General features: G+C 37.9%; 1 protein-coding gene across 1 annotated transcript in view; it reads left to right on the forward strand.

Annotated features, from left to right (window-relative positions):
- LOC106068178 (uncharacterized) overlaps positions 1-15,406 on the forward strand; it is a 39,876-nt gene that overhangs the window by 21,392 nt on the left and 3,078 nt on the right. The window contains exons 10-14 of the mRNA XM_056017148.1: positions 1,383-1,497; positions 2,813-2,973; positions 3,634-3,735; positions 12,817-12,891; positions 15,234-15,348. Of these exons, the coding sequence (XP_055873123.1) occupies positions 1,383-1,497; positions 2,813-2,973; positions 3,634-3,735; positions 12,817-12,891; positions 15,234-15,348 (568 nt within the window). The remainder of the gene's footprint in view (positions 1-1,382; positions 1,498-2,812; positions 2,974-3,633; positions 3,736-12,816; positions 12,892-15,233; positions 15,349-15,406) is intronic.

Below are 15,406 nucleotides of genomic sequence, written 5' to 3' on the forward strand. Positions count from 1 at the left end.
AGACCATGGATGCGCAAGATGAATCACTGGTTTCGGTTTATCTTGAGTCCTGACAGATTCTCAGCGAGGTACGCACAGGCCGCCTTCGTGACGTCTGATCTTGCGCGATTTAAACTCTAAAACTTATATTATTAAAGCCAATAAGCAGTGATTTTCAGATCTGGCAGCTCTCCAAATAGTTTTTTTTAGGGGGGGGGGGTTTGGACCAGTAACTTATATTAACTGGTTGGTCATATTGCAAGACTCGACTTACTGCATGAAATCATCCTTTAAGAAAGGGTTGTCCGAAGTAAAGCTGGTTGGACAACGTGAAGGAATGGACCGGCCTTTTTCTTGATATTCTGCTACGGACAGCTGCTGACGGGAAGAGTGGAGGGATTTGGACATTCAAAACGTCACAGCACCCCTACGACACAAGTCAAGGAACTGATGATGATGATGATGATGATGATGATGATGATGATGATGATGATGATGATGATGATAAACGAATATCTAACATTTACTTGATTTGAGCCTAAATTCAGCCTGCTCGAAAAGTGAGCCTTTTTGGTGTCTCCTCCGATTAAACGCTAACAAAGAAAAAACTGTTAAAGATGAATACCTCCCAGTTGTATTTGTTTCCTCTGTTTGTTTATTCTGTTTGTTTCCTCTGTTTGTTTCCTCTGTTTGTTTATTCTGTTTGTTTCCTCTGTTTGTTTACTCTGTATGTTTACTCTGTTTGTTTACTCTGTTTGTTTACTCTGTTTGTTTACTCTGTTTACTGTTTTATCTGTTTGTTTACTCTGTTTGCTTACTCTGTTTGTTTACTCTGTTTGCTTACTCTGTTTGTTTATTCTGTTTGTTTATTCTGTTTGTTTACTCTGTTTGTTTACTCTGTATGTTTACTCTGTTTGTTTACTCTGTTTGTTTACTCTGTTTATTTACTCTGTTTGTTTACTCTGTATGTTTACTCTGTTTGTTTCCTCTGTTTGTTTACTCTGTTTGTTTACTCTGTTTGTTTACTATGTTTACTGTTTTATCTGTTTGTTTACTCTGTTTGTTTACTCTGTTTGTTTACTCTGTTTGTTTATTCTGTTTGTTTATTCTGTTTGTTTAATCTGTTTGTTTACTCTGTATGTTTACTCTGTTTGTTTACTCTGTTTGTTTATTCTGTTTGTTTACTCTGTTTGTTTACTCTGTTTGTTTACTCTGTTTTATCTGTTTGTTTATTCTGTTTGTTTACTCTGTTTGTTTACTCTGTTTGTTTACTCTGTTTACTGTTTTATCTGTTTGTTTATTCTGTTTGTTTATTCTGTTTGTTTACTCTGTTTGTTTATTCTGTTTGTTTACTCTGTTTACTGTTTTATCTGTTTGTGTTATCTGTGTTTCCTCTGTCCCAGGAAGAATACAGACACGAACTGGGACTCTACATACAGGATGTGATATCTCAACCCAAAGTATTGAACGGTATTAACAACAAATCCTTTGTCCGATTGGTGGATGACTTTAACACAGGTAAAAATGATTGTTTGCCTAAAAAAAAGGGTTGTAGTAGTAAACCCAGACTTCTAAAATCACACTTTTAATAAATATCACACGTTTGATAAAATCACAATTTGGATTAAAAATTACTCTTTTTACGAAATTAGACATTTGATAAAATCACACTTTTGATAAAATTACACATTTGATAAAATTATTGTTATGATAAAATTACACATTTGATAAAATCACTTATTTGATGAATGTACTCATTTGATAAAATCACACTTTTGATACAAATCACACATTTGATGAAATTACACATTTGATAAAATCATACTTTTGATAAAATCACACTTTTGATAAAATCATACATTTGATGAAATTACACATTTGATAAAATTATACTTTTGATAAAATCACACTTTTGATGAAATTACACATTTGATAAAATTATACTTTTGATAAAATCACACTTTTGAAAAAATGTCACTATTGATAAAAATCACACTATTGATAAAAAATCACACTGTTGATAAAAATCACACTATTGATAAAAAAAAAACCAAACTATTGATAACAAATCACACTATTGATAAAAAATCACACTATTGATAAAAATCACACTATTGATAAAATCACACTTTTGATAAAATCAAATTTTGGATACGTTTCGGACGTTCCTTCAGAAATGTCCTGGTTTCAACCTCCTTCAGGACGGCAAGGGTTAGGAACGGAAGAGGCTCAATCATCCACTCCTAATCGACCTCATTCTTTAGAACGAACAGTCACGTGATAACCATTGATAAAACAACAAAACAAAAAAGAAACTGTCACGTGACAACCATTGTGAATCGAATTAGGCCATAAGTTATATAGAAGAAGTAGGGAATCACGTGGATCAATGTTGTTCGTTTACGATTGGTGAGTGAGGTCCTAGAAACATTTCAAGACATAAAATTAAAATGAATGTTAGAAATCAAACCTGTTTTTGGCCTCTAAGTATCATCGTGTCAGACCGACTCATTTTGCAACGGGATGAATACAGAATAATAAAACAAAAACTTAAATAAAAAAAAGGTTGCAGATGAAATAAACATCAAAATTTGAGATCCACTGTAGGCGAACAAGACGGAAAGAACAATTTTTATATATACACACATTACACTAAAAAAAATACCTACCGCATGCTGGATGCCTTGCAGTGTTTCACTAATTTTATATAATCTATATATATATATATGAACACAGAGAGAGAGAGAGAGAGAGAGAGAGAATGAGACAGAGAGAGAGAGAGAGAGGGATAGACAGAGATGAGAATAACAAAATATCTCTATTTTGTACCTAGGATTGACTTATTCGCTTGATCTGGAGTCAGGCTACTGTGAAGTCAGTGTCATAAGTGACGGCACTGTTGACGCCATCCAAATGGGCAACGGTTTGGTCAAAATGAGAGACTCGTCTCAGTTCTTTGACTTGGACCCCAATGCTTATCAATATATGGGCCTGGTGAGTAGTGATCTACTCTGAGATTATTTAACGATCTTAACAATTTTAACGTAATACTTTTTCATAAATCCTAAATAACAGGACATAACTAAAACAAAAACAGAATTACATAATTTAAGCTCTCGTTAGTTGAAATTTTTTAATGTTAGCATATTGTTGCCTATCAATAGAACAGCTGTCCAGTATTTAACTTATTTGATGTGATCAGTGGCGTAGCTAAGGTGGTGGGAGGAGGTGCACATTTGAAAATCCTCTCGGCCCCCACGAGAGAGGGCCCCCAAATGTGTCCGAAATTTGTTTTTACATTAAATATTACGCCATTATCTCATGTCATGATGTCGAATGTCAAAGTGCAGGCTCTCTTTCAACTCTGCATCGTGCAATGGGAAAGCTCTCTAAACTGGCTTAGACACATCCACACGAGTTTTGTTTTGCTATTCATTTAGCCTAATAACTTCCTCTATTGGTCGTTTCCATCCGAGTGCCACGTTGAGGCAGAGTAGCGTACCCGAGAATTACCATGTTGACCAAGATAAATGCGCGATATAATTTCTGGCTATTAGTTTTACAATTTGTAAACAAAGGCTGGTTTTAAAACTAACACTTCCAAAACATCTAGCGCGGAATGTCTGATTGCCTTGAAATTGTGTTTTTTTACAGCAAGAACTAAGGGGTATAACCTGTGATGCGTGGACAGCGTATTTTGGAACGAACCAGTCCATTCACCAGCAGAATGCATATTACACTTGGTACTTTGCCAATGTAAGTTCTGTTGTTGTTTTTTTCTGAATGTATGTTGTTGTTGTTGTTTTGTTTCCTTATACCTATTCGGACGTTGAAATGGACAAGAAGATTGTTGCTATTTAAAACATTAATAAACCACAGACACACACACGCAGACACACACACGACAATGTCTTGCTCTCTTGTGATCACAAATAAATGATTGACTACACAGGAAATATAAATGTTTGCCTCTATGATGTTTTCTTTTTTTTTTTTTTGGCAAGACTATTGCTTTTACCATTAATCATTTATCTGGTGCTCGCATTTAATTTTTAAATAATTGATCTACAAGAAATACACCATTTTTCTGTAGAATTGATATCACTCTTTGGATTGGACCTCATTCACCAATCGTAAACAAACATTGAGTCACGTGCTTCCCTACCTCGTCCATACAATTTACGACCTCTTTCAAATCAACAATAGTTATCACCTGACAACATTTTTCGTTGATCTATCAATGGTCATCACGTGACCGTTCGTTTCAGGGTACATTTAATATTGTCTCAACATTAACGTTTAGTGTTCAGCAAAGATCTCTGGAGATTGCCTGGTCGTATGGTGTGCACTCAAAACTGTCGTCTATAAGGTCCCGGGTTCAAACCCTGTCCGCCACTATTCTCCGTCGTTCTTGTTTGTTTTGTATTACTTGTTTCGGATGTTTCCTTACAAGTAGAGATTCTCATATCCAGGCCCGAACCTCCCTTCAGATGAAGGGGGATGGCGGTGGACAATGTTCGAACCTAGGACCATCTTGTAATGAAAAGATTTTTTTAAAGAAGTTTATTCAGTATATATTTGGGATTAGGTTTATAAATGGAAACACATATACGCAGTATTCCGATGTGGTGATCATCTGAAAGGTGAACTAGATGTGTAGAGACCAGCCATGTCAAACACTGCGGTCGAGGGCCGGGACAAATTTGAATGCGGCCCGCTTGGCCACCTCAAGAATTATCAAAATAATGTTAAATTTAATCGTTTAACCGTCACCACTAATTTTCAAGTAAATATTTACCAAAACAAAATCTCTGTGAGCAGTTCTTTTCCATAATAAAGCTACGAAAACACCTCACCGTTCGAGATTATCTGATCAAAATGTGTCATCAGTGGTGAAAGTGCCAGTGGTTAAAAAACTTCAACCATACATTAATAAACTTGTTTACCGGAATAGATATCAAGAACCAGGACAATGAAAATAATACGTAACCATTGTTACAAATATAGAGTATTCTACTACAAATTTAGCCAAGGGACAGGTATTCCATTAATTATTGTATTTTATTGAATTGTTTCTAATTTTTCATAAAACTAGTAGGCTATGTTTTCCAATTGATTTTTGGTTGCGACCTTTCAGGTCAAAGTAAGTTTTTTTTTAATGTGGCCCATACACCTTAATGAGTTTGACATGCCTGGTCAAGACACATCAACAGTAATCGTTCTAAGGTGTATATACAGCGGCGTTTCCCAAACTGTTGGGGAGGGGAAACATCTCATCAAGGAAGGGGGAGGGCGATGGTCCTGTCAAGGGGGGCGCAAAGACCTCAAACCTGCTGCCTCTCCAATACTGACAACCTGCTGCCTCTCCAATACTGAAAACCTGCTGCCCCTCCAATACTGAAAACCTGTTGCCTCTCCAACACTGACAACCTGCTGCCTCTCCATTAATAACAACCTGCTGCCTCTCCAATACTGATAACCTGCTGCCTCTCCAAAACAGACTGCTGCCTCTCCAATACTGATAACCTGCTGCCTCTCCAAAACAGACTGCTGCCTCTTTAATACTGATAACCTGCTGCCTCTCCAAAACAGACTGCTGCCTCTCCAATACTGACAACCTCTTGCCTCTCCAATACTGACAACTTGCTGCCTCTCCAACACTTCAAACTTATCTACGAAGCACTATTTTCGAAAAAAAAAAAGTACTGAACGAAATAACCTTAGTCAGCATTCTGACGTAACTTTGCCTGAGAAACATCCTGTAACTAGGGTTCAGTTGTAGAACAAAAGGGTCCATCTCGTAGAACACTTTTTATGCGACTGTAGAGTCACTAGAGCCCTATTCCAGAGAGACATTGCCGTCCACATGTAAGGAGGCTAAGCTGGCATTTGCTTTGGTGAGAGAGGAGACATTTATTTTTCGTTTGGTAAGGTTTTCTTCCAGAAAGTCCATTACTTTCGCTGGTTGAGTCATGTCCATCGGAAGGAGGACAATCGTATCCCGAAAGTTAATCCTTTATGGAAAACTCAGTACAGTCTAAGAGAAACTGTGGATGAATCCAACGGGACATCAAGCAGAGGACATCGATGTTGACTACTGGAAAGACTTATGAGTAGTCCCACACATTATGGAGAGAGATGGTGACAAAGAAAACAGTAAAAAAAAAAAAAAGTTAGGTTCCCCTTTCAGACCTTGCAATCTATAGGACAAATGATGTAAAGGTCATCTGTTTCTTTGGCCCAGGGTTAACGAGGGTGTCATGTTGGCAACACCACGACCAACCGTCTTTACTTTTCCCTAATTAGTGTCAGGTACCCATTAGAGCTGGGTGGATTCAGAGGCGCCCAAATATCCTTGTTATTACTAGGATTCGAACCCGGGACCCGCGGTTCGAAAGATAAGCACTTTATGTTTTTGTTTTTTTATTTTTATTTTTTTTATTTAAAAAAAGAGATTATCTAAGGTAAGGTAAGGAATTTCGCTCTTACAACTATATATCTCAATAATGTAGAAGTTATTTCCCTTATTCGATATCAAACACAATAATTAATAGTCAATAATTATCTGACGAATTCGTTACTTTTTAAAATTGATTGTTTTGTTGGGTACAATAAATAATAGTGTGAAGTTTTTCCACTTGATCCGAGAATGGGTGTGGTAGAAATAACGTGCTCAATTACCTAAGGGGAGAAAACCCTACGAACGAGGTCCTTGAAATAGGGATTCCTTGGAAAGGAACTGTCTTAAGTTTCTTTGGAAACCCAAAAATTCCGAGAAAATAAAATGCTAGATGGTTTTGTTGGTGCGTGTACCAGCTGACATGAACTCCTGATGTCATTGTTTTCATATACAACAACGTGTGCTGTTTATTTTTTAGGAAACCTCAGAATTTGCGCTATTCAATTTTAGCTTTGTCATCATAGGAATCCTTGGGCCTTAGGCCTCTCTACATTGCCCCTTTTTGGGCTTTATATGCCTCCTTTTTTTTGGGCCCTTTAGCCTCTTTTGTTGGCTTTTTATTTATTTATCTTTTTTTTTTTTTTAATTTTTATTTATAAGTTCTCACATTTCACAAATATTAAATCATAAAGAATTAAAGAGAAAATGTGTAACATGATTGACCTATACTGTATTACTTTACAAACATATAATAATAATAATGAGAATATTATTTAATAGCAAAGACACACTACATAACTATTGAAACCCTCAGAGACAGAAAAATGATACAAGGATTAGCATAACAACAACTAAAGGATAACCAACCAAAATTAAAAGCAAATACACCCCAACACTTACACACTAACACATGCATGACTGCACCCACATACCAAATAGGTACTGAAACCATCAGATGTGATGTATAATTTAGAGCAGCACATATGATCTAAGAATAGCATATCAAAAACTAATAAATAGCTAAACGGGAATAAAAGTTAATACACAAATATACTTACACATTAATTAATACATGCATAACCATATACACCTGCTCTTCATACTTATATAAACACAATTAAACACACATTTCTTTTCATCTACCCTCTGGTGGATTGTGTAACATCAAATACCACCAACCCCATTACTGGAATACTGCTTGAGTATTGTATAACCATTTAAAAATCATACTAAATAATTCTCTACCCTAAAATCAATAATTTTCCTAACTGTCAATTCTAAGTAATTTGAATCAAGCACCTTATTATTATGTTTGAGCCTGCTAGTGCAAACAAGATTCCGATATTCAGAAACAATAATCAAATTGAAATTATGAACCATTTTATTTTTCAGTTTTGGCAACTTTGTTTACAACAATAGACAAGTTTAGATTCACATAGTTGCCACAGTTAGCTTCTAACAAGTCTCTTACAGTATTTTTAGCTTTAAGGAATAATGGACATTCCAAATATATACGTTTCTCGTTATCAGTTTTTCAAGATGACATAATTTACTTTCATGGACATTTGCAGGTTTTTTTAAATAGTGGTCATCCCAAAGATGTAGTTTTTATAATTATAAGTTATTCCTGGGTTAGCGAACTAAATGGTGAATATTCTTGTTTAGATAAATTATCTTTTGTAATAATAATAATGGTTAACATGTATCTGCATAGATTTGATAATAATAAAAGAAAACATATTTATATCAACTTATTCCGTCAGTCTGTCTGTCAAAAACTTGTATACGTTATCTCTCCCACTTCCCATTCTCGGATCAAGTTTCAAACTTTGCACACTTATTCATAAATCAAACCAAAAGTCGTTTCAATTAGCCAATAAAGTAGTATCAATCTATTCATTTATATGTATGGAAAATGCACTAGATCAGCGGCGCGCAATCCCTGGCAAGAATCACACAGTCGCATCCCGACAAACAAGCTAAATATGTACAAAAGAGGAAATAGGTCATGAGGTGGTACTGGAACGCCGAAACTCAATAGGTCATGAGGTGGTACTGGAACGCCGAGACTCAATAGTTCATCTGGTTAGTAAACAATGCTTGTAAAAGGGGGGAGGTGTCAATATTTTCAGCGGGCATATCAGAAGCTATGAAGTAGAAACTATCAAGAAACGCAAGCCTACCGTATTTCATACACACTTGTCCGAAAGTGCCGTTTACATGGTTGTATTTTTTTAAAACTATGTTTTTGTCTATGTTTATTTATTTATTTGTTTGTTCATTTATATTATACTATACAAGTATACAAGCAGTTGGGCGGAATAAATCGCTCCGCCTGCCTACTAAAATCAATGCCTACCAGGCGGTGGTTCTCTCAACCCTTTTATATGGATCTGAGACATGGACACTATACAGAAAACAACTAAGACTACTTGAGCGCTTTCACCAAAGGTGCTTGCGCTCCATCATGGACATACGGTGGCAAGACCGCACTACAAACAGCGATGTCCTTGCGAGCGCCGGTATGGACATAATAGAGGGACTTCTTTTGGTCCGACAGTTACGCTGGGCAGGGCACGTATCCCGTATGGGAGACGAACGTAAGCCAAAGTCAGTCTTTTTTGGTGAGCTGAAAGGTGGTCGACGTAACAAAGGCGCCCCTTTCTACATTTCTTGCTATTTTGCTCTCTAAATTCAATAAAAATAACAATTTGGTTTTATTTTTTTGTAACCATATAGTTGACCACTTTTGAATAACAAGACATCTGGATTTATCTTTTCAATGCTATTAGAATCAGTTGATTTATTCTGACAGTGTTACATTACTATCTCTCTCTCTCGCTCTCTCTCTCTCTCAAAAAAAAAAAAAGACTCTAGATATAAATGAGTGTCTGGTTTGGTACCTTGAGAGTGCCCGTCTTATAGCTCTGGAACAGGCTAGTTTCACGGCTGGAATGTCCACTATAGACCAAGTCGACATGTTTGTGCAGAGCGTAGCAGATGGATTCCAAAGGACCGAAAGCACATACGCAGTCTTCATTGACTTAAAACAGGCATATGATAAAGTATGGCGGCCTGGTTTGCTTCATAAGATAACCGGGAGGGGGGAGGTGCGTGGACGGATATATTACTGAATCAGAGACTTCCTACATGAGCGTAAAATAAGAACAAGGATGTACGGAGAAGTCTCAGGGGAAATGACCCTCGAGCACGGCCTCCCCCAGGGCTCCGTCCTGTCATGCGTCCTATACACGGCCTTTATAAATGACCTACCGGCTCAGCTAAAATGTCAAAAGCTGCTATATGCTGATGATATTGTCCTTTGGAAATCCGCAAGGAGCGCAAAAAGTGTTGCAAGAAGATCTCCATACGCTCTGCTCATGCGCACAAAATTGGAGATAAAAATAAACACCTCCCAGACAGTCTATTCTCTCTTCTCGCTCAGGACTGGGCAACCTTTCCAGCTCTCCCTCAATGGAGTGGCTCTCCGCATGGAAAAGCTACCCAAGTACTTTGGTGTAACTTAAGATCGCAAACTAAAAATGTGTGATCACATCCAGGAAGTTGCACGAAAGGCCTCAGGGAAACTTTGCATTGTGCGGAACCTGGCATCCACGAAGTGGGGAGCCCGAGAAGACATGCTCCGATCTATGTATTTAGGAGCAGTCCGATCACATATCTATGGCTCTAGGACAGCTCTTGAACAACTTGATAAAATACAGTGCCCAAGCGCTAAGATTTGTCCGTGGAACCTTTAGGAAGAAAAATAGTGCTTTAACTCTTTCTCTCCGTAATTATTTACCACATTCTTGTGGAATCAACGCTGGTATCGTCAGTTAGGAGAGAAAGAGTTAAAATATGGATTTCGTGATAATTTTTAACGCTTTCTAATTAGACTGCGGTCTTTTGGAGAAATGCCGAAAATAAAATACAAATGTTCGATAGAGCTTACGGCAGTCAGGTTGCGTATCTGTCAAAAAACGTTCTTAGTGAGCACCTAGGATATAAAAGGAACCTGTGTACGAACTTAATGCGGATACATACGATATTTTAAGATAAATCAGTGGTATTTTTCCTTATTATATTATATATACATCCGTAGTGACCGGTGAATGCTTGTTCTCCCCCTCCCCTCTTGTTTTTTCGTGGGGTGACAATTCTGAGAAATAAGAGAGTGATCTTTCCTTAAATTCTTCTCCTCGCCCACACTCTTATATTATATTATATTATATTATATTATATTATATTATATTATATTATATTATATTATATTATATTATATTATATTATATTATATTATATTATATTATATTATATTATATTATATTATTTCCATGTTCTGTCTTGTATCCACCATCTTGGATACAAGACAGAACATGGAAATTGATAGATGAGAGGAAAGAGGCAAACGTTGACGAGATCAGAAAAATGAAACACAGGATCGCAGCCTAGCGGAAGAAGCCTATAGGGAAGCAGATCTGAAAGTAAAGAGAAGCTGTCGGCAAGATAAACGGGACTGGATTGAGCAGAAGGGACAAGAGGCACAAGCAGCTGCAAGCAGAAATGACACAAAAACCCTCCATCGTATTGTCCGAGATCTCACTGGAGCAAAGAGTGGACATGGGGCACCAATAAAAGACAAGCAAGGCAAAACTTTGTTAACGAAAGAAGAACAGGATGCAAGATGGGTAGAGCACTTTAAAGAGACCCTTAACCAACTGTCGCCATACCTAACTTACATATTCAAGGACCCCTCTCCAGACAATGATCTCAAGGTCAAGACAGACCCAATAACTGCTGAGGAGGTTACCATGGCCATTGCAGTGCTAAAGAATAACAAAGCACCAGGACTAGACATGATATCAGCAGAAATGCTAAAATATGGGGGACAGTGCATTGTTAACAGAATGACTGATCTCTTAAATCTCTGTTGGCGAACTTCAAAAGTCCCAGAGGACTGGCAAAAGGGAGTGATTATAAAGCTTCCAAAAAAGGGCAACTTGGCAGACTGTAACAACTGGAGGGGCATTACTCTCCTCTCTGTCCCAGGCAAAGTTTTCAGCACTGTTTTGTTGAGACGGCTTCAACAGTCTGTAGATGAAAGGCTCAGAGAAGAACAAGCAGGTTTCCGAAGAGGCAGATCATGTACAGAGCAGATTTTCGTTTTACGAAATATCATAGAACAAAGTCTTGAGTACCAACAACGGCTAACGATCAGTTTCGTGGACTTCAAAAAAGCGTTTGATAGTGTCCACCGAGAATCACTATGGAAAATAGTTAGAGAATACGGTATACCAGAAAAATTCGTCCAGATCCTACGACACCTTTACAGTCAGTCTAGTTGCTGCATTAAAACAGAAGAGGGAACAACAGAGTTTTTTACAATCGAGACAGGTGTGAGACAGGGGTGCATCTTATCTCACTTCCTTTTCCTCCTAGCCATCGACTACATAATGAGGAGAGCAATGAACCGGACTGCCTTTGGTATTCCATGGCATGAACAACTCCGATTGACGGACTTGGACTTTGCTGATGATGTTGCACTACTCGGGGCTACAAATAAATGCATTCAAGAAATGACGGAGAGCCTAGACAGAGAGGCACCCAAAATTGGCCTCCGCATAAACTTGAATAAGACTAAAATTATGCGAGTGGGATATAAGGCAAAGGGTGTCCCCGTCAGACTTGGCGAGTCAAAGCTTGAAGAGCTGGACAAGTTCACGTACCTTGGCAGCATCATAACAAATGATGGAGATGCTTACCACGATGTAGCGTGCCGAATAGGAAAGGCAGGAAGCATTTTCCAAAGGCTGCAGCCTATTTGGACTAGCCAAGCCATTGGACTCGAGACAAAAATACACCTTCTCAACACAATCGTCATTCCAACTGCTACATATGCATGTGAGACGTGGAAGTCATCTGTCAAAATTGAGAAAAGACTAAATGTGGCTCAACAGAGATGGCTGAGACGGATTTTGGGAGTCAGTTACACAGACCGGATCTCAAACAAGGAAATCCTTTGCCGAACTGGGAGTCGAACACTTAATGAGGTTGTGACAGAGCGTCGCATTAGGTTTGCGGGACATGTTCTACGTCAAAATGAATTACGCACACCAAGAGTTGCGATAACATGAAAGCCAAAACGAGGAAAGCGCAAACAGGGACGTCCTCGTATTACCTGGCGACACACCTTCATGGAGGACCTCAGAACAGTGGACACCAGGTGGGAGGAGGCTTCAGACATTGCCAGTGACAGATCATTATGGAGACAGCTTGCCGCCCAATGCGCCGAACGGCGCGGGAGGACCTAAGTCTAAGTCTAAGTAATATTATATTATATTATATTATATTATATTATATTATATTATATTATATTATATTATATTATATTATATTATATTATATTATATTATATTATGACCATGTTTCGTCTGCAGCCTGACTGGATGAAACAAAACAGTTATCTGGAGCCTTTTACCATGCCTGTAGCTCTGGTGCTCACACAAGATCAGGTACACATGCTCACTGTATTCATGGCATGGACTTTTTTTTATTAATAAATACAAACATTGGCGTATCCAGGATTTTTGTCCGGGGTTTGGGGGAAACTGTTTTACTCCCCCCCTCATCTATGTATGTGTGTGTGTTTGTGTGAGTGAGTGCACGTAATTAATCTTCATTACATTCTTGCCCTTCATTTTTTTAAATGTTGTTTTGTCCCCCTTGAGTTTGTAGAAAGAAAGACAGTAAACAGCCCGACCGTTGATTTCCTTACTTAAAACTTTTAAAAAATGCATATTCTGAAGGTATCTACTGACTACTGTTCTTTTTCCTGCTACTCTCCTATAATAAATTTTTGTCAAATCTGCGATTCACTGCATTTTATCAACTGAGCCTAGCGACTGATAATAAATTGCAACTATAGTTTTGCTTAAGTATTTCATGGTAGGGGGAAGGCTAACCACAAAACTCATTTTGACTACGCTCATTAAATTAAGTAATTATAGCTTGTTTTTTTTCATTTTGCTGGAAGAGGAATAGTTAACCTCAACCCCCCTCCCTTCCTCTATTTTAGTCTGCTTTAGTTTTTTTTATGGAAAAAAAGGAGTTTTAACTTTACCCTTTGGAGGGTGATTTCAATATATAATGATGATGGGGGGGAGGTTCACTTCTAACCCGCTGGGGGAGGTTTTAAGCTCAAAACTCTTTGAAAAGGGTGGGGTGGGTAAACTCAAAACCCCTCTTGGCTACGCTAATAGAATCTGGTCACTGTTGTTTGCTTTTTTTTATATTGAAGAAGAGGTTGTAACGACAAAAAAAAACTTTGGGTGGGTTTTTTAAACTCACCCCTACCCTTGGCTATGCTTATGAAATTCGGTAATTGTCGTTTATTTTTTTTTTTAATTTATTTTTTTTAAGAGGGAGGTTTTTAACCTCAAAACCTTCTTGGCTGCGTTGGGGCCAGTGATAAATTAACATAAAAAAACTCATCTACAATAAAGAACCCCCCCCCCCCCCCCGGCTGCGCCCATACATACAAGTAATTGATTCTTGTCTTTTATACATTTACGGCAATTTACGTCACTCTTCTCTGTGCGTCCTTATCTTATTAGAATGTAAATTCACAAAGTGTTTCTATGTAATTATAATAGATCCTTACTCTTATAGTTAATAATAAGGCTTGTCTTTGAGTCCGAAGACTAAAGAGTAATGCAGTATTTCCCGTGGCTACGCAGCCCCAGCTGCGACCTACAAATTTTGCGACATCAAAAGCAGGAATAACCATTTTTCGACATTGGTCGATTTAGATTTTACATTTCGTCGTCGAGGTCTCTCTTCGGCAGTGGATTTTTTTTGGGCCTCATACGTGTATAACATGGCCTGTGTAAGTGATACGTGTATAACATGGCCTGTGTAAGTGATACGTGTATAACATGGCCTTTGTAAGTGATACGTGTATAACATGGCCTTTGTAAGTGATACGTGTATAACATGGCCTTTGTAAGTGATACGTGTATAACATGGCCTTTGTAATTGATACGTGTATAACATGGCCTTTGTAAGTGATACGTGTATAACATGGCCTTTGTAAGTGATACGTGTATAACATGGCCTTTGTAAGTGATACGTGTATAACATGGCCTTTGTAAGTGACACGAGTCTAACATGGCCTTTGTAAGACATACGTGTATAACATGGTCTTTGTAAGTGATACGTGTATAACATGGCCTTTGTAAGTGACACGAGTCTATTATGGCCTTTGTAAGACATACGTGTATAACATGGTCTTTGTAAGTGATACGTGTATAACAAGGCCTTTGTAAGTGATCTTCAGCTGTCTCGTTAATCGTTTGCTAGGACAAGTAGGGCCTTTGAACGCCTTCAGACTAGAGTTTAACTCTAATAGTTAACTACTATGAATCTGGCAATATCTAACAAATCTCGGACGGGGATGAGGCTTCGATGTTCCCACGGGTTGAAAATAAACTGACCGCAAGATAGACGTCTGCTTTATTGCATTTGCCAGCGCGGTTTAAGAATGCAAGGACTATGAATACGTTGAGAACTACTTTATTGGAATGGAGAAACAAGGCAGACTCTTAAGGACAGAGTTGCAGAAGACAAAATCCTTGAGTTTCTTAGTATTCGACACTCAACGGCACAATGGAGAATTGTAAAAAGTATGCATTGAAATCTATGCCTTAAGTTACCGAGACTTGCCTCTACCGCAAACCTCACAATGAATCTAGACACGTGGGATATTGGGGCAAATGATTTATGATGCATACTTTAATTTTTAAAAGAATGAATTGTGCAAACCAACGTTTTGGTGTTTTGTTTCGTTATCTTACAGTCGTACACGCAGTTTAACATTTACGAGTTCACCACAATGCTCAACAGAGATACTCCAGACTTGTCTCCCTGCTATGACGTCAACAGTGTTATCAACGTACAGGTTTTCTTTCGAGGTTAGAAACTCTCATTCTCTCTCTCTTTCCTTCTCTCGCTCTCTCTCTCCTTCTCTCT

The sequence above is a fragment of the Biomphalaria glabrata genome, chromosome 18 (genome assembly GCF_947242115.1).
Source record: "Biomphalaria glabrata chromosome 18, xgBioGlab47.1, whole genome shotgun sequence".
Classification (NCBI taxonomy): domain Eukaryota; kingdom Metazoa; phylum Mollusca; class Gastropoda; family Planorbidae; genus Biomphalaria; species Biomphalaria glabrata.